Source organism: Glycine max, chromosome 8 (genome assembly GCF_000004515.6).
Source record: "Glycine max cultivar Williams 82 chromosome 8, Glycine_max_v4.0, whole genome shotgun sequence".
Lineage (NCBI taxonomy): Eukaryota > Viridiplantae > Streptophyta > Magnoliopsida > Fabales > Fabaceae > Glycine > Glycine max.
This window is the reverse complement of record NC_038244.2, coordinates 38,829,647-38,856,016: the sequence shown is the minus strand read 5'-3', so window position 1 is coordinate 38,856,016 and position 26,370 is coordinate 38,829,647. Positions and strand designations below refer to the sequence as shown.

The 26,370-nt window shown below is 30.6% G+C and overlaps 2 protein-coding genes across 2 annotated transcripts; one reads left to right on the top strand and one right to left on the bottom strand.

Moving 5' to 3' along the window:
• Positions 1-1,746: 1,746 nt before the first annotated feature.
• LOC100803001 (protein YABBY 10) lies at positions 1,747-5,169 on the top strand. The gene is made up of 7 exons (XM_026129463.2): positions 1,747-1,924; positions 2,034-2,168; positions 2,649-2,778; positions 2,865-2,913; positions 3,019-3,094; positions 3,220-3,327; positions 4,832-5,169. The coding sequence occupies exons 1-7, from the start codon at positions 1,844-1,846 to the stop codon at positions 4,907-4,909; spliced, it is 657 nt and encodes a 218-aa protein (XP_025985248.1). The 5' UTR covers positions 1,747-1,843; the 3' UTR covers positions 4,910-5,169.
• Positions 5,170-9,881: 4,712 nt separating this feature from the next.
• LOC100306139 (uncharacterized) lies at positions 9,882-11,029 on the bottom strand. The gene is given in 4 exon segments (NM_001251248.2): positions 9,882-10,189; positions 10,414-10,494; positions 10,662-10,767; positions 10,889-11,029. Coding segments are annotated over 4 exon segments (309 nt in total). The 5' UTR covers positions 10,958-11,029; the 3' UTR covers positions 9,882-10,136.
• Between the last annotated feature and the right edge of the window lie 15,341 nt (positions 11,030-26,370).

Genomic DNA, 26,370 nt, shown 5'->3' with positions numbered 1-26,370 from the left:
CGTGTGTGTGAGATACACTTAGAAAACAAAGCAACAAGAGAAGTATATAGCGGCTCTTGATTCCCACCAACAACACAACTTTCATTCATTTAATTTGTTGGGCGTGACCATTATACATGACTTATAAAGATTCTTTTAACATAATTTGATCCTTTGTGATAAGAACTGGTCCCACATTCATTCTAGATCGTGGGAATTGGCTTCCTGGAACAGGATTAACCCATGATACTTGTCTGCAGTAAAGAAAACAACAGCAATTTTCATATTATATTCTCCCCCTAATGTATATGAAGTTCATGAAACAAATGCTATGCATTTCAAAGATATTTTTGAATAAGATCTTCATCAAATCCCTGATAACAAGCATTCCATCTTGCACATCCAAAAAGCATTGATATTTTCAAGACACTAGCAACTGTATTTGCACCACTTTTTCATTTTGTAAAGAAACATAATTAAGAAATGGTTTGAAAGAAAATAACAAGTGGCTAACAAAGCTCAATGTGAAACATAACTAAGAAAAAGTTTGAATGAAAATAACAAGTGGCTAACAAGCAATGTGAAACATAATTAAGAAATATTTTGAAATGAAAATATTTAGTGGCTAACAAGCTGAGTGTGAAACAAAACACATAATTAAGAAAGAAGTGATGCGTGAATGCCAAGAGAGCACCGAAAGTGTGGGGGAGATTCCTTTTTCAATGGTCAATTACTCTCTGTCTTTCACGAAAGACAAATCCTAAGATGCTCATTTAGCTTCCTACTGTTGTAGATGTACCCTTCTGAAATTTTCTCTTTCCTTCTAGGGGAAAACTTTCTGCACTTTCAATTTGATCTAGGACAAGGAGAGGACTTGAGAGGTAGGAGTATCAATAAAAGAGAAAACAACACATGAAACAAACAAGTACTTTTAAGTCAATCAGTAAAGTACCATAGAACTTTGGGCCACTGCAACCTAAGGAGAAATTTTACCAGTGGTAATAATTTGAGCATTTTGCTCACATAAACCGAGCTCTCACTTTTTAAGGAAGAGAAAATCAACTCTAGTTATTACTTGATATATACGTGCATAACAAATATAAGAACAATAAAAACACAGAAATTACTTCTCATTACTTCAAAAGATGCATATCATTTGGATCGCATTTTACAAGCCATTATACCCGGTTAAATTAAAGACCAAATATTGGTTAAAATCTACCCTCTTGATTTTTTTCATTAATGCTTGAAATGTTACACTTTTTTTACCTAGCTAGTGAACTACTCACTTTGAAAAGGTCAAATGTAATACTTTTAAATCCTATATATTGGAGTAATAATATAGGTAAAACCATATTCTATATAAGGGTGTGACTGTAATTTTGGTCCTCAACCCCTAAATATCAAGAGTGAGGGTTGAAAAACTTAAACTCTCCTCATCCTTAGCACCAATGTAGGAGTGCATTCCGGCTATAAAAATCACCATTAAGTATCCCTACCTCGAAACATCTAAGTCAGATAAGATGTTGATTATCAGTGTCCACTATCCATTTTTCAATTATAAATATTTTTTTTCACCATAATATTATACAAATTAGTTTTCGTGACAGTGTTGGAAATGATGATTAATACACACAAAGTGAATATTATTCTTTCAACACAATTTATTTTATATTCAATTTTCAATCAAGATTGAAATCTTAGACTACTTAATTATGGAACACAGATCATTATCACTTGTGTCAATCGTCGTTATTGGTAATCAACTATAAATATTCCTCCTTGTGTAAAATGAACTACATGCATATCTTCATTCTTCAATCTCTCTGTCCCTCTTCAACTTCCACACACATGCAGGACAGCCATGTCAACACTGAACCACCTCTTTGATCTTCCAGAACAGATATGCTACGTACAATGTGGATTCTGTACAACAATACTAATGGTAATAATGCATGCTGTACTGAAGTTCCATGTGTTGGTATTGATTTCTTCTTTTTCCACACTTCAACTTTTTTGCTTCCATTTTCCAATGTTGTGAGGTGTACGTGCAGGTGAGTGTTCCATGCAGCATTTTGTCAACGGTGGTGACAGTGAGATGCGGCCACTGCACAAGCCTCCTCTCAGTCAACATGAAGAAAGCTTCCTTTGTCCCTTTCCACCTTCTTGCTTCCCTTACTCATCTTGAGGTGTTTTGGTTACCTTTTCAATTCTATGTTTTTTCTTTATCATTAGTAGTACTTGTTGGTGAGTTCATTGACCCACATTTTAAGTTGAAATATGTGCTTTTGATCCATGAAAAAAAAAACATCACGGTTTTTAGTTTTAGCTTCTATAAAAACTTTAATATTCTTCATCTCTACATTTAACAAAAGAAATAACATGTCTCTTACTACACATGTTTTTATCTCTACATTTTGTTAATGTAGTTGAGTCTCTTACTACTTATGTTTTTAGTACATGACAAGGGATGAAAACAACATCATTTTGTCATGTAGAAATTAAAAAAGAATAAAATTTTGATGAAGAATAAAAAAATGTGATATTTTTTCAAACAACAAAAGATATTTAAACCTTAGTTTAACTTGATGGGGATTAAATTTGTGATATTGTTTTATTTTTTTATTTTTTTAACTTTAAATGAATTTGTGAATATCTCCATTCTGCAGCCAAAAGAAGGTGCTTCAGATGATGGTGCAAACAAGAGTTTGAACAGCTATAATAATGCATCCATAATAACCACCAATTCGGACTGTGAGGAAGAGAACGTGACTCAAATTTCCAATGTCGTGCATAAACGTACGTAAAAACTTGAAGCAAGTTTTGTTAACCATGTTTGTACCCTTATATAAATTTATCTATTTTTATGACTGGAATCTTTGCAGCTCCAGAGAAGAGACAGAGAACACCATCTGCATATAACCGCTTCATCAAGTAATGTTTAATGACCCAAAGTTGTGTTCATAGACTAAAAGTTGTGACCATATATTTAAAATTTTGATAATCCTAATGTTCATATTTCATATTATTGCAATGCAGAGAAGAGATTAAAAGGCTTAAGTCTGAAAACCCTAACATGGCCCACAAGGAGGCTTTCAGTACTGCGGCAAAAAATGTAAGGCTTCTGATCTGGATAGTAACTTAACAGTGTTGAATGGAACCAAGAGTATTTCGTGAAGAGTGGTACTTTTATTAAGCTAAAATAAATACTGATTATATATATATATTTGGTCATTTTAGTGGGCCAATTTTCCCCCATCACAGTGTGATGGAGAAGCCGACAGCTGTAACGGGACAGAGCAACTTGGGGATCTGGACTCCCATGAAGAGCCTCGTGATGCTATTGAGGTAAAAAAAAAAAAAACAATAATTGGTTGAAAATTAACTGAAAAGTGGATTTATGTAATATATGCAAATTTAGTAATAATAAACTAATCAACCATCAATTTGTTGTTGCCTGAAGTATTATCTTTTTCTCCTATTTAGTCTCTAAAATAATAAAATTATATAAGTAATTTTTCAAGTATTGAATATTCATTAATTTTGTTTTAAAGTTGGTATATTCTACAAATGTTTAGAATCAATTTGATAATTTTTTCTATACTTAGAATACTTGGAGATTTCTTGTATAATTTTTTGTTTACTTTAGGGATTATATAAGAAAGTGAGAGTAATATTTTAAGAATGAAATTGAGGTTTATTCAATAATAAACACGTTACTTTAGGAAATTAAAGGTTGCTGTTAATAGGAGCTTCTTTGTTTTGGCTTTATTCTATGCTATTATAGTGTCACTTGGTCCTTTATGTCACAGAGAAATAGTACAGGTACTTAGCCAGGCTCCATTAATTCATTCAATAGAGAACACTTATCATCATGATACTAACCAATTAATGTGACATAGAGCCGTTTATTTATTTCAAAAGTACTCTAGATAATTATAATTTGGAACACATATAGTACATATGCAATTGGTTAACAAAGATCTTATTAAAGGGGAATGGTCTTAATACTTAAACAATTGATTGTACTTCCTAAAATAAGATTAGATGCTAGATGGTATAGGTCACCAAGAAATTAATTTTTTAGATGGTTATCAAATTTTTGAGTTAACTCATTAATTCTTATGAGTTTATGAGTATACTTACCTTCTATGAGTTGATTCATGTGTAAAATCTCTTTTTAATAAACTCTGAGTAGACTCAATAAATTCTAAGTAAACTTAGTAGACTCTCGAGTTTACTATCGAGTCAACTAGTCAGCAAGTTAAAAAAAATTAGACTAAAAGATAAATCATTTTGGATTGTTTTTTGTCTATCTAATATTCAACATACTTCAATTTAATGTGTTGTTCCCAAATAAAAAATTATCACATCTAATAACATCAAACCATTATTCTCTAATAACATACTACCACTATAATATCGGTAAGTTATTATCTAAAAGTGTGATGTATTATTAAAATTGATTATTTAACTATTGTGAAATTTATTATTTACTATTTTACTTTATTATATTATTGAATTATTTAAATGATATATTATTTATAAATATTTTGTTATTATTTTTATACGAAATAACTCCTCTACGAATTAAATGCAAAAATATGAAATTCTTATAAGTGTGCATAAATTGTAGAGTTTGATAAGCTTTATGAGTAACTTTATGCTAAATAAGACCAATATTGAATATATAAAATAACAATCTTCGTAGCGTGGACTAATTGCTATCCAGTGTAATGTGTATGTAATGTAATGTTATGACTTTAATGTAAGCCTACCCTGTTTCTAACAGTGGTACTTTTCCATTGTAATGAGTGTATGTATGATTTGACTTCATTTATGAAACTTTCAGGTTCATAAAGAAGGCCAAGGTTTCCGTGGAAGAAAGGCTCCAAGGAATTCTATCTGGGAAAGGGCACCTTTTGAATGAAGGCTCAGCACACAAAACAACAATCTATTTTCTGTCTTAACATTAAAGTTGCTACTACATCGTTTGCCATGAGAAGAAAGATGCTCTCGGGAATGAAAAGTTTGAGTAGGATAGATAGCTAACATTATTTTGAGACTTGAATATTGAAATTTTTGTTTTTTCACTCTTATTTTCACATCACTTTACACTTGTGCTATCTCTTCCTTTTCCATTTGCATATCTCTCATTGTGACTTGACAATTTAACCATTTACATGGGTGTAAATGATGGAGTATAGTTCCCAAATGAGTGTGAGATTATCAAACACGTTATCTTTTAGACATTGTGCTTTAGAATGCGTCTTGTAGTGTAATTGATAGTTTTAACTTTTTGTTCCTTTTCCATAGCATATCTTATTGTTACTTAACAATTTAACCATATACTAAACAAATATTGGCGCGCGGTTTTGCGGGTTTATAAATAATTAAAAAATATTTAAAAAAAATATTTATTTGATAAATTAAATTTAAAAATATAACTGTGAATGCTATTTTATATTATTTTCTTTTAAAAGAGATAAAAAAAATTACATATAAATTAAAATATTTTTTATTTACCAATATAATTATAAAGAAATATTTCAAAATTAGAAACTGATCAGTCAATCGAAGTTGATTAACATGAATATAAAAGTAAGCGTTGTGTATAAATTTTATAAGAATAATATAAGAATAAAGTAAAATTGACATAATAAAACAACCAAAAGAATATATTTAATGAAAGAAAAATAGTCAATCATAATGGTAAAAAATATAAAAATGATGCGAATAAAATATAGAAAATTATTTATTTAAATAGATTTTTTGTATTTATTTCCTTTTGTTGGTGACCTGCTGTTGAATTTTATTTTCTTTGGTATGTTTTTTTTTAAACTTTGATGTCAGACCAATTTGTTTATTCGTCTTTCTCCTTAATGGACTTTCTGAGATTGAATAAACTTCATTTGATGATGAAGATATATTTTTTGACTTCTTGGATACTTGCAGCTTTGAGCTTTTACTTGTGAAAGATTGTTTTTTTTCACATTTTTCTTTAATGGACTTTCTTCTTCTTTTGATGATGAAGTTGCATCTTTTGACTTCTTGGATAATTTTAGCTTTGGACTTTGACTTGTGACGGTTTGTTTATTCGCCTTTTTTCTTAATGGACTTTGTGAGATTTGATAAACTTCTTCATTAGATGATGAAGATGCACCTTTTGACTTGTTGAATGCTTGTAGCTTTGAGCTTTGACTTATAATTAGTTCTTCATCTCACTCATTTGATGATATTTGTTGTGGTGAAGTGGACTCCTTTTTTAATAAAAATATTAATTAGTGGAAAAAACTATTAATATTTTGTACAAGAATTAAAAATGTAAATAAATTATAAATATGGTTACTTGTTTAATTTCTTTGAGGAGAGGATCACGCTAAATGATATTTTTTGGGATAAAAGTCATTGTGATGGTGTAGGTTTGAAATCCTTTCTTCAAGTTGTGATCTTGATTTCAAAATTAAGAGTGTGTTTGCAAAGGTTATACAATATTAGGGATATGTGAGTCTTATTTGCATTTTGGGTGTGAAGGAGTTCAAATGTTGTTGTGTTTGTAATTTGTTGTGCATCTCGATCGAATATTGTGAATGTTGCTACACCAGTGTCATCAAAGACTTTCAACTGTATCTTGAACCTAAAAAAGATTTTAAAAATTGTAATATTTATTTAATTATGTTATAAAAAAATTCATTATATACAAATATTAAACCTTGTTGTTGGGTACTTGGATGACTGTTTGCATTCTCTACAAGTATATTGATTTTCCTCTTTTGTAATTTTCTTTTGGCATCTCTCACATGCAACATAATTTCAACCAAACATATCGTCGATCTCATTGATTGTTGCATAAATTGTGAACACATTATCCTATTATTTTATATATGTTAAAACTAAGAAAAAATCAAGTATCATTGAATATGATGAATATGAAGGTCATGATAGGTTAGCATACACATGATTCTGATACTCATTTCATGGACATTATATATTGCAAAGATCTTCTATTTTTTGACATTTTCTTGTCAAGATCAATGTTGACAGAACTTGAAGAAGATAGTTATTTTATTTGATGTTGCTACATTTTTTTTCTGCAAAGTAGTTATTAATCAAAGAATTAGAATAAACTAACAATCTTATTTGTTGAATGTTACAAAATATCTATAATAAAATAAAATAAAAGAAGGAAGTTCATTTTATCCTATCTTGAACTTTGCAAGATCAAGATTGCTTAGGTTGATATAGATCTTTATACTTAAAGTTGAGTTGATTGAATACTCATCTAAAAAAATTATTAAAAGATAATTGTTCGTAAAGTAAAATTATTGTAGTAAATAAAATATAAAAAAATTATTGTAAGCAAAAAATATGATATAGACTTAATTGAATTAAAATTATTTATTTATTAAATAAGTTGAATTGAAAACACTACTTAAGATAGTAAAGAAACATCTCAAATAAATAAATAAATATCAAACTAAATAAACATGCTAATATAAAAATAAAGAGATAGGAAATTATGAATCAATTTTTATTTAAATGTTATTTAAATATTATATATATATATATATATATATATATAACTTAATATAAAAATTAAATTTAGAAAAATAATTTCAATTTCCATAGTGAAATGACATATGACAATCATTTAATGTAAATATTAAGTACAATTTAATCATTCATTTATTTAGTAATTCATATTTTTTTGGCTGAATTATCTATATATATAAAGAAAAGAAAAGAGTAGTAAGAAAAGTAAAGATATATTTTTTTGAGGCTATGTTTGTCCACAAAGTAACTTTAATAACTTCATTTATGAAAATAACCTATTAAAAAGAGAGATGTGAAAATATAATATTTTATATTACATTTTATTGTGTAAAGAAATATATATATATATATATATATATATATATATATATATATATATATATATATATATATATTAATGAATTATATAAAATTATTATTTAAACAAAATTTATAATTAATGATAAAGTAAGGATAATATATTTACTCTTTTGGTATATAGTTTTGTTATATTGTGAGTAACATTGAAGAAAGCAAAAGTGATAGACACAAAAGAAGAATGTTCTCATTCCTTCAAATCATCAACTGTGCTTTGGAGTAAATGACGTAGACATGGAGTACATATAGTTCCCAAATGGGAAATTATAAAACATTTATTATCTTGGCTTAATTGCAAAATTTGTCCCCTATTTTTCCTATTTTATCAAATCAATTCTCCTATTTTTTAATTCACTATCCTAGTTTCCCAATATTTCAACCAAAATTTTCTTAAAAAATAAGAACTTTAAAAATGTTTAAAAAAATAAGAACTTTAAAAATGCTTGAAAAATGACTAAAACCATGATCCTTGGAGTGAGAAGCATATTCATTTACTACTACATCCAAGTGTTCATTTGAATGTTTGGTGTAAAATATAATATTAATATAAATTTAATTTTATGCGAAAATAGTTCAAAATTCAAATTTCATTCTTTTTTAATTTATTATATTTTCATAATCTCATATATTATCTTTTAAAATATAATAATAAATTATATTTTCTCATAAATTAGAATATGTATATTTATATAAGTTTTATTTTTATTTTATATATTATATTTATCTTTTTAAAACAATGCTTGTGTGTTAGTGACAACATTTTTTTATCTATATTAAGATATTCATGTTATTTATTGTAATATAGATAAAAAAAATACCATCAATAAATCATATACATAAATATTTTAAAAAGTAGAAAATAGTGTCATTTCATTTAATTACATATCTTTATTATATAATCTAATTTTTAAAAAAATTACATACCTAATTAAATAAAGTTAAATATAAATAAAAAAAATACTATTATAATAAATAATAATAATAATATCTTAATATATGTAAAAAATTCTATCATTAAATCATATATAAATATTTTAAAAGAAAATAAAATATTATCATTTTATAAAATTATAATTTATATGAAAAAATCTACATTAAAGATAAAATTAATATTATTTTTTTACTGTATAAAATAAGTTTTGAATAATGTGATAAAAAATACATAAGATTATAAAAATATAATATATAAAATAAAAATAAAATTTATATAAGCATGTTTATTCTAATTTATGAGAAAATAAAAATTAATCTTATATATTATATTTTAAAGGATAATATATACGATTATCAAAATATAATAAATTAAAAAAGAATAAAATTTAAATTTTGAACTAATTTTTACATAAAATATATATTAATATTATATTTCACATCAAATATTTAGTTTTATAGTTAGTCAACTTTATAATTCTCTGATAATAAATTAAAAAAATAAGAAGATTAATTTGGTGGAAAGGGTAAAATAGAAGGTCAAATTTTACAATTAAACCTAATATCTTTGAGACTTTGCTTTAGAGAGTGTGTTATGGTGATAGTTCTCACTTTTGACTCATGACACCTTTGTGATTGAGCATACCAGTTTCATTAATTATTTTTCATCAGGATCACACAAATGTTTATTGGTTAAGTAAAAGTTGCTTAATATAAACTCTCAAATCAATAAGCCAGTGCAAGTTGTCAAGGGGTAATTTGGTGTAAGTTATGGTGTCTGGAACTAGCAGAAAAAAAAAAGTTATTGAGGCAAAAGCAAGCTTCTATCATTAAGTTTGGTTCATTTGAATCAACTTTACAGCTGTCAAATTTATACAAGTGGGAAATGATACCTTTGGCAGCTTCCTTTACAATCAAAATGCTGGAAATAAGCATCCTCACACACACACACAAGAAAATCTCAATTAAACTTGGAAAATTACACAAAAATAAATGCAAAAACATTCAATCACTTATGTTGCATCCTTACACACCAAAAGTTATAGCTAATGGCTAGAAGCCTAGAATGATACAGTTTTATTTCTTTAATGGCTTTGAGAACAGCATCTATAGTATTAAGGAACTACAACCATTGGCCACTATATATGTGCTAGGAACGAGGGTCTGCACCCACAAATCCTTAGAGAGATACTGACCAAATAACTTTCTTGTGCTATAATTAGTCATCACTAATATTCCCTGATGCATCTTTAACTATATGGTGACAGAGTAATCCAGCTCACTTTTCCCTTGTAGGGTTATTCAGCCACTATTAATCATTTCCAGTGTTTCCTTCTTGCCAAATTTGGTCTCCTTTGAAAACATCTACCTGAAAAGGAAACAAACAATAGTTGATATCATTCTGCTGCTGATAACCTATCTATGGTATTGCATGCACAACACAAAAGCCTAATTATACAAAGATTAATGGTCATAAACTGCTGTTGAGCTGCAAATAAATCCTTATAATTAGTTTATAAATTTAAGCATTATAGTTTAACAGCTTAATTAACATAGCTAATCCTAGAAAGGACATGGAAGTTTAGATCTTACTCATGAATAATGGCCTGGGAGTGACAACTTGCAAATATGCTCGAAAGAACTCCTTGTTCTCCTTTTGCAACTCTTTCCACACTGCCACAAAGGAACATAATAATAAATTAACTCACATAATCATGCTTCGGAATAAACACCAAGTGTAACATATATAACATAGACTTCACAACCCAAGTGTGCTATCTTTCATTTATTTTGAGAGCCACTTATCTACAAAACTCAAGTGATGAGAAAATGATAAGGACCTGTAACAGTAACAAGTGGCTTAATCCCTGCATGTTCTGCCAGTGCCCTTATGCACTGGTCTTGGCTCATGTGAAAGAGCATGCATCTCTCTATGAGATTTTGAACCTGCATTAATATTTTCCATGCACGAATTGAAGTTTAATACTAATTTGGAGCTTATACTATAAAATAATCAAGGCAATAATAATATATCAAGTAAACTAAGTGTGTCCAACATATATATTACCATCCTAATATAGCTATAAGGGTGGCAATACAAACAAGGAAGAGGGTATTGATGACTGTGATCATGCATTGTGTTGGTGTAGCTAGTTGTGGAAAAAACAAAGAGAATAAAGAAAAGGAATAGAAGAAAGAAAACAAACGGAAAAAGTACTCGAGAGTGGAAGATATTTTTTAGGAGGGGTTTTATATAGTAGAGAGCATATATACAAATAAGTGTCACATTGTGTTATCCACACATATCTAGAGTGAAGGGCCAAAATAGCTCAAGAAATCCAAATGATAGATTCACCTCATCTTTAAAGGGATAAGAGGAGTGGTGTTCCCTCATCTCCCACTCATTTTCTTTATTTCTTTTTTATTATTAATGAGTGAATTTGTGTGCTATTTTCGACAAAAATGTGGACATGTCAATAGCCACTTAAACGACGACCCTGAGCTTTAAGAGTGCAAAAATAAATACCTCATTTATTGCAACATATAAATAAAAGGGTCCTACTCTTTTGAAATACCCTGAATTTTGGAGTGGTCCTCCTCATGCATAGATGCCACTTGCTTCCGTGTTAGTGAAACAATAGAGATTCAAATCCACGTCGTGGGGGGAAAAGACAAAAGAAAAAAGTGCCAAGAATATCACTTGCTTCCGTGTTAGTGAAACAATACATGAATATGAGATTCAAATCAACGTCAGAGGGAAAAAAAAAACAAAAGAAAAAGTGTGAGGAACATCATTATCTGGCCACACCTGCTACTACAATTCAGGCAAAATCATATATTGAGAAAATATATATGAAGGAGGTAAAAGATGTGAAGAGCAATGTACCGCGTGTTTGATTATTATGCTTGAAGAATGATTGGATGATCTATGCATGTCTGTATTCCCTTCATTTGAGTCTTATCTCTTAAACATGATTTTATTTTTATCCACCATGATGTTTGACATTGTGTTGAAAATTTTATTGTAAATTTTAGTGTGTATTTGGTGAGCATTGACAAAATTACAAATTTTGTGAGTTGGTTAAATATTGACAAAATTAATTTCGAGTCAAATTGATTATCTGTATGTTTGAATGTGGAGATGCAGAAGTTAATTACATTAGCTTATTTGTCTTTTTTCATAATTGACTTGAATTTAGAATAGAGATTTCGATGATTAATCAAACATAAAATAACGTGATTTATATTAAATATTTTTATTATAAGAGTTAGTAGTGAATCTCAATATAAATTATTTATTTAAATATTTTTTTACTCATTGTATTTTTGTATTTCTTTTTGTTTTTCATCATTGTAAAATTATTATTTTTTTGTTTTTAATCTTTGTAAATTATGTTTGTTTTATTTTTAGTCCTTAAAGCACTCTAGCATTTTGAATAGTAAAAAAGTGTTATCTAAAACATTATAAAAAAAAAAAAAACAAACATAATTTGGGAAGACTAAAAACAAAAAAAAATTACAATGACAAAAAAAAATGTTAAATTGTAAAGACTAAAAAAGTATTGAAGCCTAAACTTTTCATCCAATGCAAAATCTACCTAAAATACTTTAATTCAAAATCAATATCTAGACCTAAAATGATTTCTCAACATGAAATCAAACATGCAAAAATATACCTAAAATCATGTGTTATCTAGTATTTCAACGTGATAATGGAAAAGCTAACGTGAACTCAAATATGCACTTTTTATGTTAAAGACTAAATTTCATTGCAAAAAATGGCCATGTACATCATATAGCAAGGGTAAATTCACCTAATGAGTTGCCTCCTCAATCTAGACATTCAATTCTTTGTATAATCAGTAAGTGTATCTACAACCTATTGTCGCTACACTTTACAAAGGATAAATCAAACTAACCAAAACCCTAGCTATAACTTTGCTATCATCAACTATATTATCTGTTGCACAGAACCAAAGAAAAACTAGTATAGAAGAAGAAGAGAAAATATGAATTGTATTTCTAAAAAAAACAAAAAATCAAAACTGTCAAGTACCCACTATATAAAGTCGATCCCAACTAACAAAATCTAACCCTATAACAGAATTATTGAAACAAAACAAAATATTAGACCAATTATACAACAATTTCCACCTTGGTCATATATTCATCAATTATAGATTCTTATTCAACATTTGTAACATTCAAAATTTTCAAACAATATTTGAACTTCTCACAAGGTAATGCTTTAGTAAGCATATCAGTTGCATTATCCTCAGTTGTCACTTTCTATATGATCACATACTCATTTTCCACCACATCTTTGATGAAATGAAACTTCATATCTACATGTTTTGTTCTCTCATGATGTATTGGATTCTTTGATAAACAAATTGCATTTTAGTTATCACAGAATACTAAGATAGTTTTTTACTTTTCTTCTAAAAGCAATTCTGAAACTAATCCTCTCAACCATAAAGCTTCCTTTACTGCCTCACAAGTTGTCATATACTCAACTTCAATGGATGACAAAGCTACCACTGCCTACAAGTTAGCTTTCCAATTGATTGTGTTCCCAGGACCTTCTTGTATCAATGCTTCTTGGAAAATCCAAATCAACAAAACCTTCTATCTTTTGAACTCCACCTTGACTAACATACTTTAGTCCCATACCAGTAGTCCCACAAAGATATCTCAATACCCACTTTGTAGCTACCCAATGTGGTTTGCCTGGATTCGTCATAAATCTACTAATAACACTCATAGCATAAGCTAAATCGAGTCTACAACACACCATTGTATGCATGATACTGCCAATTGCATTTGAATAAGGCATTTTTTGCATGTAAACTTACTCTTCATCAGTTGGTGGCTCTTGCTTCTTGGACAACTTGAAATGCTGAGCAAGTGGAGTTGCAACTGACTTTGCAACGATCATCTCAAATTTATTTAGAAACTTTCTGATATAAATTTCCTAAGATGGGTACAACTTCTTTCTATCTCTTTTTCATGTAATCTACATGCCAAGTATCCTCTTAGCTTGCCCGAGATCCTTTATTTCAAATTCATAATTTAGCAACTCTTTTAACTTTGCAATTTCTTCCATACTTTAATTGGCCAACAACATATCATCAGCATATAGCCACAAGTAAATTGGTTTCTCAAAACGTGTATACCACATCCTTAGTGATTGTTTAAGACCACGCAATGATCTCTTCAACAAACAGATTTGATTCTCAGTTCCTTCTTTGATAAAACCATCTGGTTGTTTCATATAAATTGCTTCATCCAACTCTCTATGAAGGAACTATATTTTGACATCCATTTGTTCATGTTTCATGTTAAAATGTGCCACCATTACAAGTAACACCCTTATAGAGATTTCCTTGACCATGAGTGAAAAGATTTTTGTGAAATTTACCCCTTATATTTGGGTAAAACCACATGCTACCAGTCTAGCCTTGAACCATGCCTTCTCAATACTAGGAATGCCTTTTTCCCCCTTGAAAATCCATTTGCTTCCAACAGTCTTTTGTTCTTTGGGTTTGTCCACCAAAATCCAGGTCTGATTATTCTCCATTTAAGCCATTTCCTCCTTCATAGCTTCCAACCATCTATGCTTATCTTCACTCTTCATGGCTTCAACATAAGACTCGGGTTATCCATGGTAATAAAGCTCTAATCCTACTTTAAAAGCAAATGAAATGAGATCAACATGTCCATATCTTTGTGGTGCTTGGTGTGTCCTTCTTCCTTTGTCCCTTGCAAAGCTATAATTCTAAACAAACCTTTGTTCAACATCATGGTAATGCTAAACTATTTGTACTAGTGTTTGTTGTTGTTTACGAGTTGTAATTTCAGGTTCAGTTGTAACTGCAGGCTTCACTTCAATTTGAATCACTTGATTTCCAAACTTCTCATGAGTTTCTAGCCTCTGTGGCTTCACCAAATTTTCCATTTCATGTTCATTAAACATCACATCCCTATTGACAAACATTTCCTTTGCCCAAGCTCTAAACACCATAATTTGTAGTCTTTAACTCCTTTGAGGTAACCAATGAAGATGCATTTTAATGCTCTTGGTTCTAGCATGTCTTGCTTAATATGAGCATAAGCAATGCAGCCAAAAACCTTTAATTCTGAATTCCTTCGGTAAATTCCGTCGGTAAGGTCAACATTTCCGATGGAAGATAATCCGTCAAAAAATTCCGTTGGTAACTAATACTTTTTCGACGAAAATTATTCCTTCAGAAATCATGATTTTTCTTGTAGTGTAAGTTTCTTCACCTTATTCCTTGTTTGAGTCTCAACCAAAACTTTCCATTCCTTAAACTTCTTGAAAACCTCATTTTTCTGTTTAAGAAAATAAATCCAAACTTTTCTACAATAATCATCAACTATGGATAGAAAATACCTTGCTCCACTGTGAGATTCAATCCTTGATGGCCCCCACAAATCTGAATGCACATAGCCAAAAGCTCCTCCACTAAAATGCACATTAGTGGAAAACTTTAACCTAGTTGTTTTTCCCATCACACAATGCTCACAAAACTCTAATGGCTTGATCTTGTCATGTCCAAACATGTCTTGTTTTGCTAATTCATCCATCCCCTTCTGACTGACATGTCCCAATTTGTGGTTTCAGAGTTTGGTTGCAACACCAAATGTAATGGTTACATTTGTAGACCCGCCAACTATTGTTTGACCAACAAGAGAGTATAACTCATTCTTCCTTATCCCTTTCATGATAGCTAGTGACCTTTTGCACACCCTAAGACTGCCTTGACTCCATCATACATTCTCTGCCTTATAGAACCAATTCCAACCACCTTACAAGCTTTGTTGTTGCCTAACAACATTGATCCTCCATCAATTTGCTTGTATGTCTCAAACCATTCCTTGTTCGGGCTCATATGGAATGAACATCCAGAGTCCAAGATCCATTCTTTATGAGAGTTTTGATTTGTAATTGACAAAGCTTCAACACTACATTTCCCATGTGCTTGTTTTGCTCATTTGAGCGATCTTTGTTGTTTGGACAATCCTTCTTGAAGTTTCCTTCCTTATCACAAATGAAGAAGCACCTAATTTTCTTGCCTCTGGACTTCGATCTTAATGATTTCTTGGGCTTGAAATCCTTCTTCTCTTGTCTACCTCGTGTGAATAGACCTTCATCAATCTTGTCTCTCTTTGAGTCACCGTTTCTTTGGATTTCCTTCAAGTTTATTGATACCTTAACTTCTGTCATCGTAAGAGATGTTTTCCCATACAACATTGTGTAAAAAAAAATGCTCAAATCTATTTGGCAAAGAACTCAACAAGATGATTGCATGGTCTTCATCATCTGTTTTCATGTTAACACTCTTCAAATCCATGATGATTTTATTAAAATCATCCACATGCTTCTTCAAAGATTTTTCTTCCTCCATCTACAATGTATACAATTTTTTCTTGAGATATAACTTGTGGGCCAGAGACTTCTTCAAATACAGAGTCTCCAACTTCTCCCAAATTTTCATGGCGGTCTTCTCCTTTGCCACCTTGCAAAAGACTTCATCTCCAAGGATAAGCAAGATCACACTGTGGGCTTTCTTTAACACATCATCACACCTTTTTTTCTTCGGCCTTCATGATTGCTTCTTCCAATAATGCAGCGTCTAAGCCTTGATGAACCAACAATGAATTCACCTTTACTCGCCAAAGACTAAAATCATTTGATCTTGTGAACCTCTCGATTTTCATCTTTTCCATCACCATGTTATTCTCCCAATCTCACAACCTTAGGCTCGTGATACCACTTTTTGTGCATAACCAAAGAAAAACTAGTATAGGAGAAGAAGAGAAAAATATGAATTGTATTGTTGTTCAAAATTAGGCATGGTTCAAAGGTAAACAAAGTGTTTCCATGAGGATAATGGTAAAGGATAATTTCGGTACCAACATTAAAGCACATCTCAAGCATAAAGACTTAGCCACTATTGCGTGGTAGCAACAAGGGATAAGTTTCATAGTTGCTGCCAAAGTATATCCATTGGAGTTTGTACAAATGAATCCCATTTTAGTGCCTCTACACTGTGTCAGAGCTACATCAAAGTTAATTTTTACCCTATCATTCTCCATTGGCGGTTTCTAGTCGATAGTAGACATGGCAAGAAAATCTGTACCCGTGGGTACCCGCCCGAACCCGTCCCGACTTTGACGGGTAATACCCAAGTTGACCGGGTATGGGTTCGGGTTTTCCCCGATAACCAAAAGTCAGGTACGGGTACGGGTATGGGATTCCTGTATCCACCCCGACCCCGACCCTGAAAATAACATAAATAAAAATAAATAAATAGGGTCCGCACATTAAAAAAGCTAAAGCCACGTTCAGATTTCAGAGAGAAAAGCTAATTAGCTACATTATATCACCAAACAACATCCTACCTCCTACCCCCAACCCTAACCCTAACTTCAGACCTTGAATCTTTCTCTTCTTCTTCCTTCAGGTAATCAGGTATGGCTTCCTTCCTCTTCTTCTTTTAATGGTTTTCTTTACATTTCATGCGAACAAGCCGAAAGGAAATCGGTGATCTTGTGCTGTTATGCTCTTGCGCTGTTATGGCTTCCTCTTCCTCTTCATTGGTTTTATTTTATGTTCCTTGCTTTGGATTGAATGTGGATTTTCATTAGTGGTCTCTTGGATATAGGAGGATTTCCCCTAAGAGCTGAACACGACGCTGTGCTTTGTGTAGTTGCCCAACCGCATCACCACAGGTTTTCCATCTAAAGCTTTTTCTTCTTAAAATGTTTGCTTTTATGCTTTTTGTGGTCTGGTATATATTTATCTCGTTGTATGCTTTTTCAGTCTGTTTTTGTTTTATATGAAAGGTGATGTTTGTGAAAAATATTACCTTCTCTCTCTCTCTCCCTCATGTTAATAGTTCTTTTCATTTTCCGCACCTTTGAATATGTGATCTACATGCCCTCAATTTGTAATAAAGTTAAACATCTTTCATGCATTTTAAAGAGAGTTTGATGAAATATAGTATCAATATGTTCCTCAGTTTTAAATGGGCTCAAAGATTGATTGAGGTGGTTGCTATGTCAGGGTATCTCTCACTGTAGTGTTCTTTCTTCCACTAGAAATAATGAAAGTGTGCTTATTACTTTTTTTAGTTTTACCTGGAAAGACTACCTTGTCAAGTTATGAACTTGAGAATTCATGGTTAATCCAAATCTAAGTTGTCCAATAAGCTAAGATTTTTGTACCATTTTCTTGACAGTATTAAATCATGCAAATTTGTGATTGATGGGTTGGTGGGTGTGACAAGGAAGGGAAAACAAATGCATCTTATTTGTTATGTAGGTTGGTAATGGGCAGTTGTGCATTGTTTGTCAATTTAGAGTTTTATTTAATTCTGATTACACAATTTATCCTTAAGTTGCTTGCTTTGTTTTTGCTGCTCTATTCAGTTTGTTCTAGTTACCAATTAATGTCTCAAGTCGTTAGTATGAAATTGTCTCCTTAACAACCGTTACCTCTTTGGCATTTTCTTTCTACATGAAACTCTAATTTTCTTTTTCTACTCAAAACCATCACAATTGAACCAATTACATCGTCTTAAACCTGGTCTCACTTAAATTTTACCAACCAAAATATCAAACCTAACTCAGAATAAAAGTTAGAAATTTCCCTCTTCAAACCCCAATCTCACAACTTCCTTCAAATTTTATCAAGTTTTCACTAAATTTCTAACATGAGTTTTTAAAAGTATTTCATGTTTCAATTTCATCATATATCCCCAACTATTTGAATAGAAAATATGATTTTGAGGGTTTTAGGTATGAGAATATTGATGAGAGGGACCAGATTCGTTAACATTAAAAACAGAGGGACTTGAGTTGCTTGAAGAAACAAACTGCAGGACAGACTACCTTTTTGGATTACTTTACCCATCACTTTTCTTACATATTTCTCTACCCACTGCAACTTTTCTTCTAAATCTAATAATACTACTATTCAATCCAACACTTTGTGTATGGTTTTCCATGTTTTCTCCTACATATATTATATATATGTAGATTTTGGTTGTTATAATTAATGTATTAATATCAGTTCATGTTGGTAAACGAGAGTTTTAAAATACTGGAGAAATTTCTATCCAGGGTTAAGAATAATACTAGTATAAATCACATAACTAAAGCAAATGTTGTATTTATTACAAAATCTTTAGGGAGTATTATATAAGTAAGTTTTTGTCATTTTTAGTAGAATTTTATACTTTGTATGTTGAGGAGATTACATGAATCTTTGAATCTATTTTGATGGCTTAATCACGGGAAATTGCCTAGGCTAGGGGAGGTCCAGGAGCTCTCAAGTTTGAAGGAGATTGCTTTTTTTTTTTTTTTAAATAAAAGGGGTAATTTGCTAAGACAAACATTGAAAGAAGGTGGACTTTTTCGTAGCTCAATTTTTTTTTTTTAATTATCATTGCTTGCTTATGTGTAGAAGGTAAACATAGATGTGTTATTTGATCTCTGAAAGTTTATGGGATCCAGAAGACTTAGCATTTGAAAGCTTGAGTGCTAATCTTGCTGAAAATACTGTTTGTATTGGGAAGGAGGATGCCCATACCTCTTTTCCTGAACTATTTGTTCCCCTTCAAGAAGAGGATTTTGAGGGGAGGGGTATAGTAGAATTTTATATGCAGCTAGGAAATCCATTGCAGCCCTAAAAAAAGTACCAGAAATTTGTATCTTATATTTTGGATTGAACAGATTCCATTAGGAAAGGGCTTTATGATAAATCTTGTGGGATATGTTGGAGTTGCCAACGTATTGGCGGTGTTTTATGTTGGCCATTGGTGATGTAATTAAGCAACAAGAAAAACTGCTAAAGGTTTATTGTAGGGACTGATACTAACTTTACAAAGGATGGATTAAACGAATTATATTTTTTTGTTGCCAACGAGTAATGGACAGACAACTGGATTATTTTACTGGTTCAATCATGGAAAATATCCTTGGCTAGGACTAAGGAGCTCTCAAGATTTTAAGGAAATTGTTTTTTTTCCTTTTAATAAAGGAGAAATCCACGAAGATAAAGTGAAACAACAAATTAGGGAGTTCTGAGGATAAGGAATCCTCTATAATGTAAGAGAAAGTACAAAACTAGTAAGCAATAAAGAAAAAGAAAAAAATAATATTGCAAAGCTTTCCAATCCCTCAGCAGACTATTGGAGAAACCCATTGACATGACTATGTGCTTTACTCCAAACAAAAGCCATTTAATGCCTAGTCTTATCCCAAATCAACTGTTGTCCCTTATAAACCCACCTTTAAAATTTAGAGAGTTGTGCACCAAATAGTAGCACAGATTTCATATTAGCGAAAAACATTTAGACTTAGCTTCTCCTTACATCTACCAAAATCATGAAAGCTAATCCTCAAATATTGGTCCAGGGACTTAGGACATGTCCAAAATTTATAAGAAGGCAAAACAAGGAATTCCTTAGAGAAATAGCAGCTGAAGGGTGTAAGAACAAAATGTGGAATGGAGCTTTAAATTTAAAGTTAAAGTTGTTTGGTAATTTTATAATTTTTAAAGCTTAAAAGTTACTTTTAAGTTGAAATTCCTTGGGTAATGTGTTCTTGAATTTTGGAATTTGAAATAGAGAAGGAAAAGGAGTAGTAGATGTCAAATGCTTCTTTTTTCCCTTTTTTATCTGGTATTTCTGGTTTAATCTAATTACAGCATGTAATAGTCCAGTCCATTAACCATTGTAATAATTACTAATAGTGGCTCATTCAGATCGATAGAAATACATGACAGCATACATGACAGCTCAATCAGATTTATTTCTTGTCACATTTTTACTGCTATATAGGGTTTTGAAGTATTATTCTCTACACTAGTTGCCATGGATTACTATTTTATTCATGTTTTTTAATTTGTATTGTATTAATTGCTTTGGTTTTTAAAATAATAGCTTGTTGTTGAAGTCCATGGCTGAAAATATGCAAATTGAAGAACCTAGTTCACACCAACCAACTTCACAATCTTCAGACCATCCTACTCCGCTATCTTCACACCAACCAACTCCAGTAGAAAGTTCTACCGGTACAGCTGAAGGTCCTAATAATGAACCTATGCAACAACCACCTAGCATGGAGGTGGATGACCATGGTGTATCATCAACAAAAACTAGAGGAGGGAGGCTCAAAAGTATTGTGTGGAACCATTTTGATAAGATTAAAATTGTTGATGGGCAAGACAAGGCCCAATGTAAATACTGCAAAAAGCTTCTCGGGGGAGCATCAAAGAATGGAACAAAGCATTTGCATGCCCATATGGAGAAATGCATTCAGAAAAGGTTACATGACAAAGGGAAGGGACAAACATTTCTTATTCCTAAGGTTACACAAGGTAGACAAGAATTGACTACTGGAGGTTATAATGAAGAAAATGCAAGGAAGGATCTTGCATGTGCTATTATCATGCATGAATGTCCACTTTCAATAGTGAATCATGTTGGGTTTAGAAGATTTTTAGCTACACTCCAACCACAATTTCAATGTCCTTCACGAAACACTATAAAGAAAGAGATATTTAATGTTTATGACTTTGAAAAATCAATTGTTATGAAGCTGTTGGATACAAATGAAGGAAGGGTGGCAATTACATTAGATATGTGGACTGCAAGCAACCAAAAGAAAGGGTATATGGCTGTCACAGCTCATTACATTGATAGCTCATGGACTTTGCAAAGTCGCATTTTGAGGTACTAGCAACATCCTTAATTTTATAGCTTCCCAATATATTGTGTTGGATATTTTTTATAATTTTTTGTGTTAGATATTTTTGTGTTGATATATTGTGTTAGATCTTTTTCTGTGATAGTGTGATTAAGCTATTTTTGTGCTAATATACTAGGTTCATTTATGTTCCTTCACCTCACACAAGTGAAAGACTTTGCAATGCACTAGTTGAATGTTTGCTGGATTGGAACATTGATACAAAATTGTCCACTATCACTTTGGATAATTGTAGTACAAATGATTACATGATTGAAAAAATTAAGAATAAGTTGCAATTAGGCACTTTAATTAAGGAAGGAGCGTTTCTTCACATGCGTTGTTGTGCACATATCTTAAATTTGATAGTAAAAGATGGTTTAGGAGTTGTGAAGGATGGAGTGGAAAAAATTCAAGATAGTGTAGCATATTGGATTGCAACACCTAAAAGGCTGGAAAAATTTCAAGATACTGCTAAACAATTGCGAATCCCTTGCACCAAAAAGTTGAGTTTAGATTGTCCAACTAGATGGAATTCAACTTACAAGATGCTTGATGTTGCAATATCATATAAGGATGTGTTTTCCCGATTAAAGCAGCGTGAAACTCAATACTCTTGTTTTCCAAGTGATTCACAATGGGAATTTGCAAAGGAAGTGTGCAAGAGGTTGGCCATATTTAATGATATTACAGAAATGATTTATGGTACAAAATATCCAACTGCCAACATTTATTTTCCTCAAATTTGTGAGATCAAGATGGCTTTATCTGAATGGGTCAATTCCCCTAATGAAGTGATTCAAAATATGGCAAAAAAGATGTTACAAAAATTTGATTCTTATTGGAGTGTTATTCATGTGATCATGAGAGTTGCTATTGTTTTAGATCCAAGATACAAAATGGAGTTGCTTGAGTTTTACTTTGAATCAATTTATCCCATTGATTTTTTTTCACAAGTTAATAGGATCCGAAACTTGTGTTATGATTTGGTTTCAGAATATCAAGCCAAAAAGCATCAAGATTCTACTAGTTCTTTTGAATCACAAGATGTGGTTAGTGATGGAAAGAATAAATTGTGTGATTATGATAGATACATTGAAAGAAAGAAAAGGGCAAGAACCTCAACTATGAAAACGGAGTTAGATCATTACTTAGAGGAGGAAGTTTTACCAAGAAGTTCAGATTTTGATATCTTAATGTGGTGGAAATTGAATGAGTTAAAGTATCCAACACTACAAGCAATTGCAAGGGATGTGTTAGCTATTCCGATCTCCATTGTAGCTTATGAATCGACATTTAGTATTGGAGGTCAGATATTAACTCCTCATCGTAGCCGACTTCATTATACTACTTTAGAAGCTTTGATGTGTTCTAAAAGTTGGTTATGGAATTCAGAGAATGCAGGTAAAATTCTGAATGCTTATGTGATACTTTATGAATTGCTTATATTTTTAAAACTTATAACTTGTTATTTATTATTTTATAATTATTATTTATAGGTTCTAGATCAATTGAAGAATCAACTTTTACTGATGAGATTGAATCCGATGATGAAGATATATTCACTTTTAGTTGTTCTAATTTTTTTTTAATATCATTATACATATCTAATTTTTCAAATTTTTTAAAATATAGGTGGATCTTTGGTCAATAACATTACTCAATGTTTGCAAGATTAGTAGACATTATTGTTGATTGGTAAAGTAATAACTATACTTATTTACTAATGTGATGTGTGATTTTAAGATTTGAAACATCTAAAATATGATGTTTGATTATATAAATATCAGGTTGAGCGCTGAAGAAGAAATGTTGATGACATCTTTGGTGAAGTTGGTGGTTATTTTGATGATGGACATTGTTTTCATTTTCTATTTATTTCTAATTTGATGTAATTTGAACTAATGAACATTTGAATTATGTTGTTTTATATTTGACGCATTTTATTTACCTTAAAAAATTATGGAATCATGCTAGACAAATGTGTTAGTCTTTATTTTATTTATTAGTAGTTAATTTTATTTTAGAATTTTTACATAATTTAATATTCATTTCTTAACGAATTTTGTAGTCACATATGTTATAATAAATTTAGTGATATATAAGTAGTTGAAAATAAATGTTTAACAATCAATTTATTTTTTTAAAATCAAATTTTTAATATTTTTTTAAAAAAATTTAATTGGAGTCGGGTACGGGTCGGGGTCGGGGATACCCGATGGGTACAGGGATGGGATGAAATTTTTAAACTCGTCGGGTATCGGGTACGGGTATGGGGACAGGTCGGGGAGTTGGGGTCGGGGATTGGGGAAACAATACCCGTCCCCGCCCCGCCCCATTGCCATGTCTAGTCGGTAGGGTAAGCCCAGGTGTGAAATTTTTTTCTGGGAAAATGACCCAAAATGATCTGTTAAGAACAATCTCCAAAAGGGTCCATTTTTCAAAAAAAAAAAAACCATTCACTTCTCCTTTGCCATATAGACCACAACAGGCCAAATAATTTCTCCAAAAAAAGACATATCATTTGTAGATAAACAACCATTTAGCCATGCAATAAATTGCAAATTTGATTCAGTTGTTATCTTCCCACTCAGCTGACTAGCGAACCAAACAGGTTTGGCCTCCAAGCATGGTAAGAAGAGACGCTTCAGTGTTTCCTCCATTTCTCCATAGTAGGGACAGATTGGGTCCATTTGTGGCATCTTCCTTATCATATTTTCTCTTACAGGTAGTATATTTCTACATGTTTTCCACACCAAATTTATACACTTTGGTGTAACTTGTTTCTTCGATATATTTCTCCATAAGGCTTCATTATAAGTGTAGGAAGAAGCTTCAACATCATTTATTAAAGACAAAGCTATATGATATCCAAATTTCACAGAGTAAATCCCATCTGTTGTGTGCTTCCAAATCACTGCATCACTCACAAGATTGATCCTCAAAGGAATAGTCAACACCTTATCCACCATCGGGCCTGGGACTAAGTTTCTAGTTTTTTCTTCATCCCAATTACTTGCATTAGGATTCTTAACCTCATAGACTTTCATTTCACTATCACTCCCATGTGGTTGTTGACCATGAATTCAATTATGTCACACATCTAATACCCATTTGTCAGTCCACACATTTATTTTCATACCCATGAATCATGGTTCATGGAATCATGGGTCTTTAAGAATGACTATGTTTGGTTGGTAAAAAAATATTGGAAATATTTATATATGTTTCTTATAATCAAATATTTTTACCTTTATTTTGTAGAGATTTCTCATGGACTTTATTTATTTACCGTGTTAAATAATACTATTTTTGTTCTTATTTATAAGAAACAAATAACTAATTTATCAAAACCAGTAAAAATGGTTAAGTTGGTTATTTTATTAATGATATCATAACTTTAAATTTCATTCCAAAAATACCCATTGAATTGATTGGTTTAAGTGGTGGTTCTATTTAATGACACTATTCATTTTTCAAGGGACAACTTTTTTCACCAATGAGTATGACTTATCTAAGTAATAATTTTTTCAACAAATAAGGATATATAAGAAAATTAACAATTAATGCACTTAGAAGTGGTCATATGTTTCTTATATTTAGGAACAAAATAATATTCTCATTGCTTTTGATGTGAATGTTTATTGCACAACGATTAATTAAGAAATATTTAATAAAACTAAACATTTTTATATTTGACTAAAATATCCTTATTTAATACCTTGATCTTTGATGTTTATATTACTAGAAGTGGATATTAAATAAAGGTACACTTGAGAGAGAAAAATCTTAATTAAACTTTGAAATTTTAAAACATTAATTGTTTTTGGAAAAAATTAGAAGGCTAAAACATTAAAATAAGAAAACTTTGTACATAGAAATTATGGGCAAAATCCAAAAATAGATTAATAAAACAAAAAATTATAACTATTGATTTAAAATCAAAAAATAGAAGTTACCCCATGACATATACTATCTCCACTTGTCATTTTTTACTTCCAAGTAAAAATGTTTGATTCCCTAATACCTACCTAGTAGTTAACAACATTCACATCATTTTAAGAAAATTCTAAGCATATATCAATTAAAATAAATATTTTTTGGCATTTAAAAAAATAATACATTGAAACATAGATCATACTCATACCTCCATATGATATGTTTAATTTAAATATTCAAATTATATAGTATAATATATACCACCAATAAAATTTTTTATTTGATAACAACAAAAGTTAAAACTTTTACGAGTACATTTCTAAAATACTAACACATTAAATAATCCATGTTATGCAAATAATATTGTATTTGATAAATTTAATGATTTTTTTCCTTATTTCCATTTATATTATTTTAAATACTTCTCCAAATTCCTTATCTATAGTTGGTTTTGTTCTTATGTTTTAAAATAAACCCTAAATTTCAAAAATAATTTATAAAACTATTAAAACATTTTTTTGTTCTTTATTATATACTTTTGACTAACACCTAAGTTGTATTAAAGCTTAAATTTCCTAAACTTAAAAAGTTCAACAAGTCAACTATGATGCAGGCTACAGTGGTCAAAGAATGAAATTTGTGTTTCATGCACAAATTTTTCCTGGACGTTGGATTTTATAATATAATATTCAACAAGTAGATTTGTTCCGTCTAACCTATTGTAGTAGTTAAATAATATTTTTAAGACAAATGTATTATGACTTTTGTATCACTTCTTTTGTTTAAATGAAAATTATTAATGTTGATGTGTTTTACCCATTTGCCCTTTCATTA

Coding starts and splice junctions, on each gene's coding strand:
- LOC100803001 (XM_026129463.2), top strand. CDS start 1,844: ATGTCAACACTGAACCACCTCTTTGATCTTCCAGAACAGATATGCTAC. Junction 1,925..2,033: donor TCTGTACAACAATACTAATG/GTAATAATGCAT, acceptor GTGTACGTGCAG/GTGAGTGTTCCATGCAGCAT. Junction 3,328..4,831: donor AGCCTCGTGATGCTATTGAG/GTAAAAAAAAAA, acceptor TGAAACTTTCAG/GTTCATAAAGAAGGCCAAGG.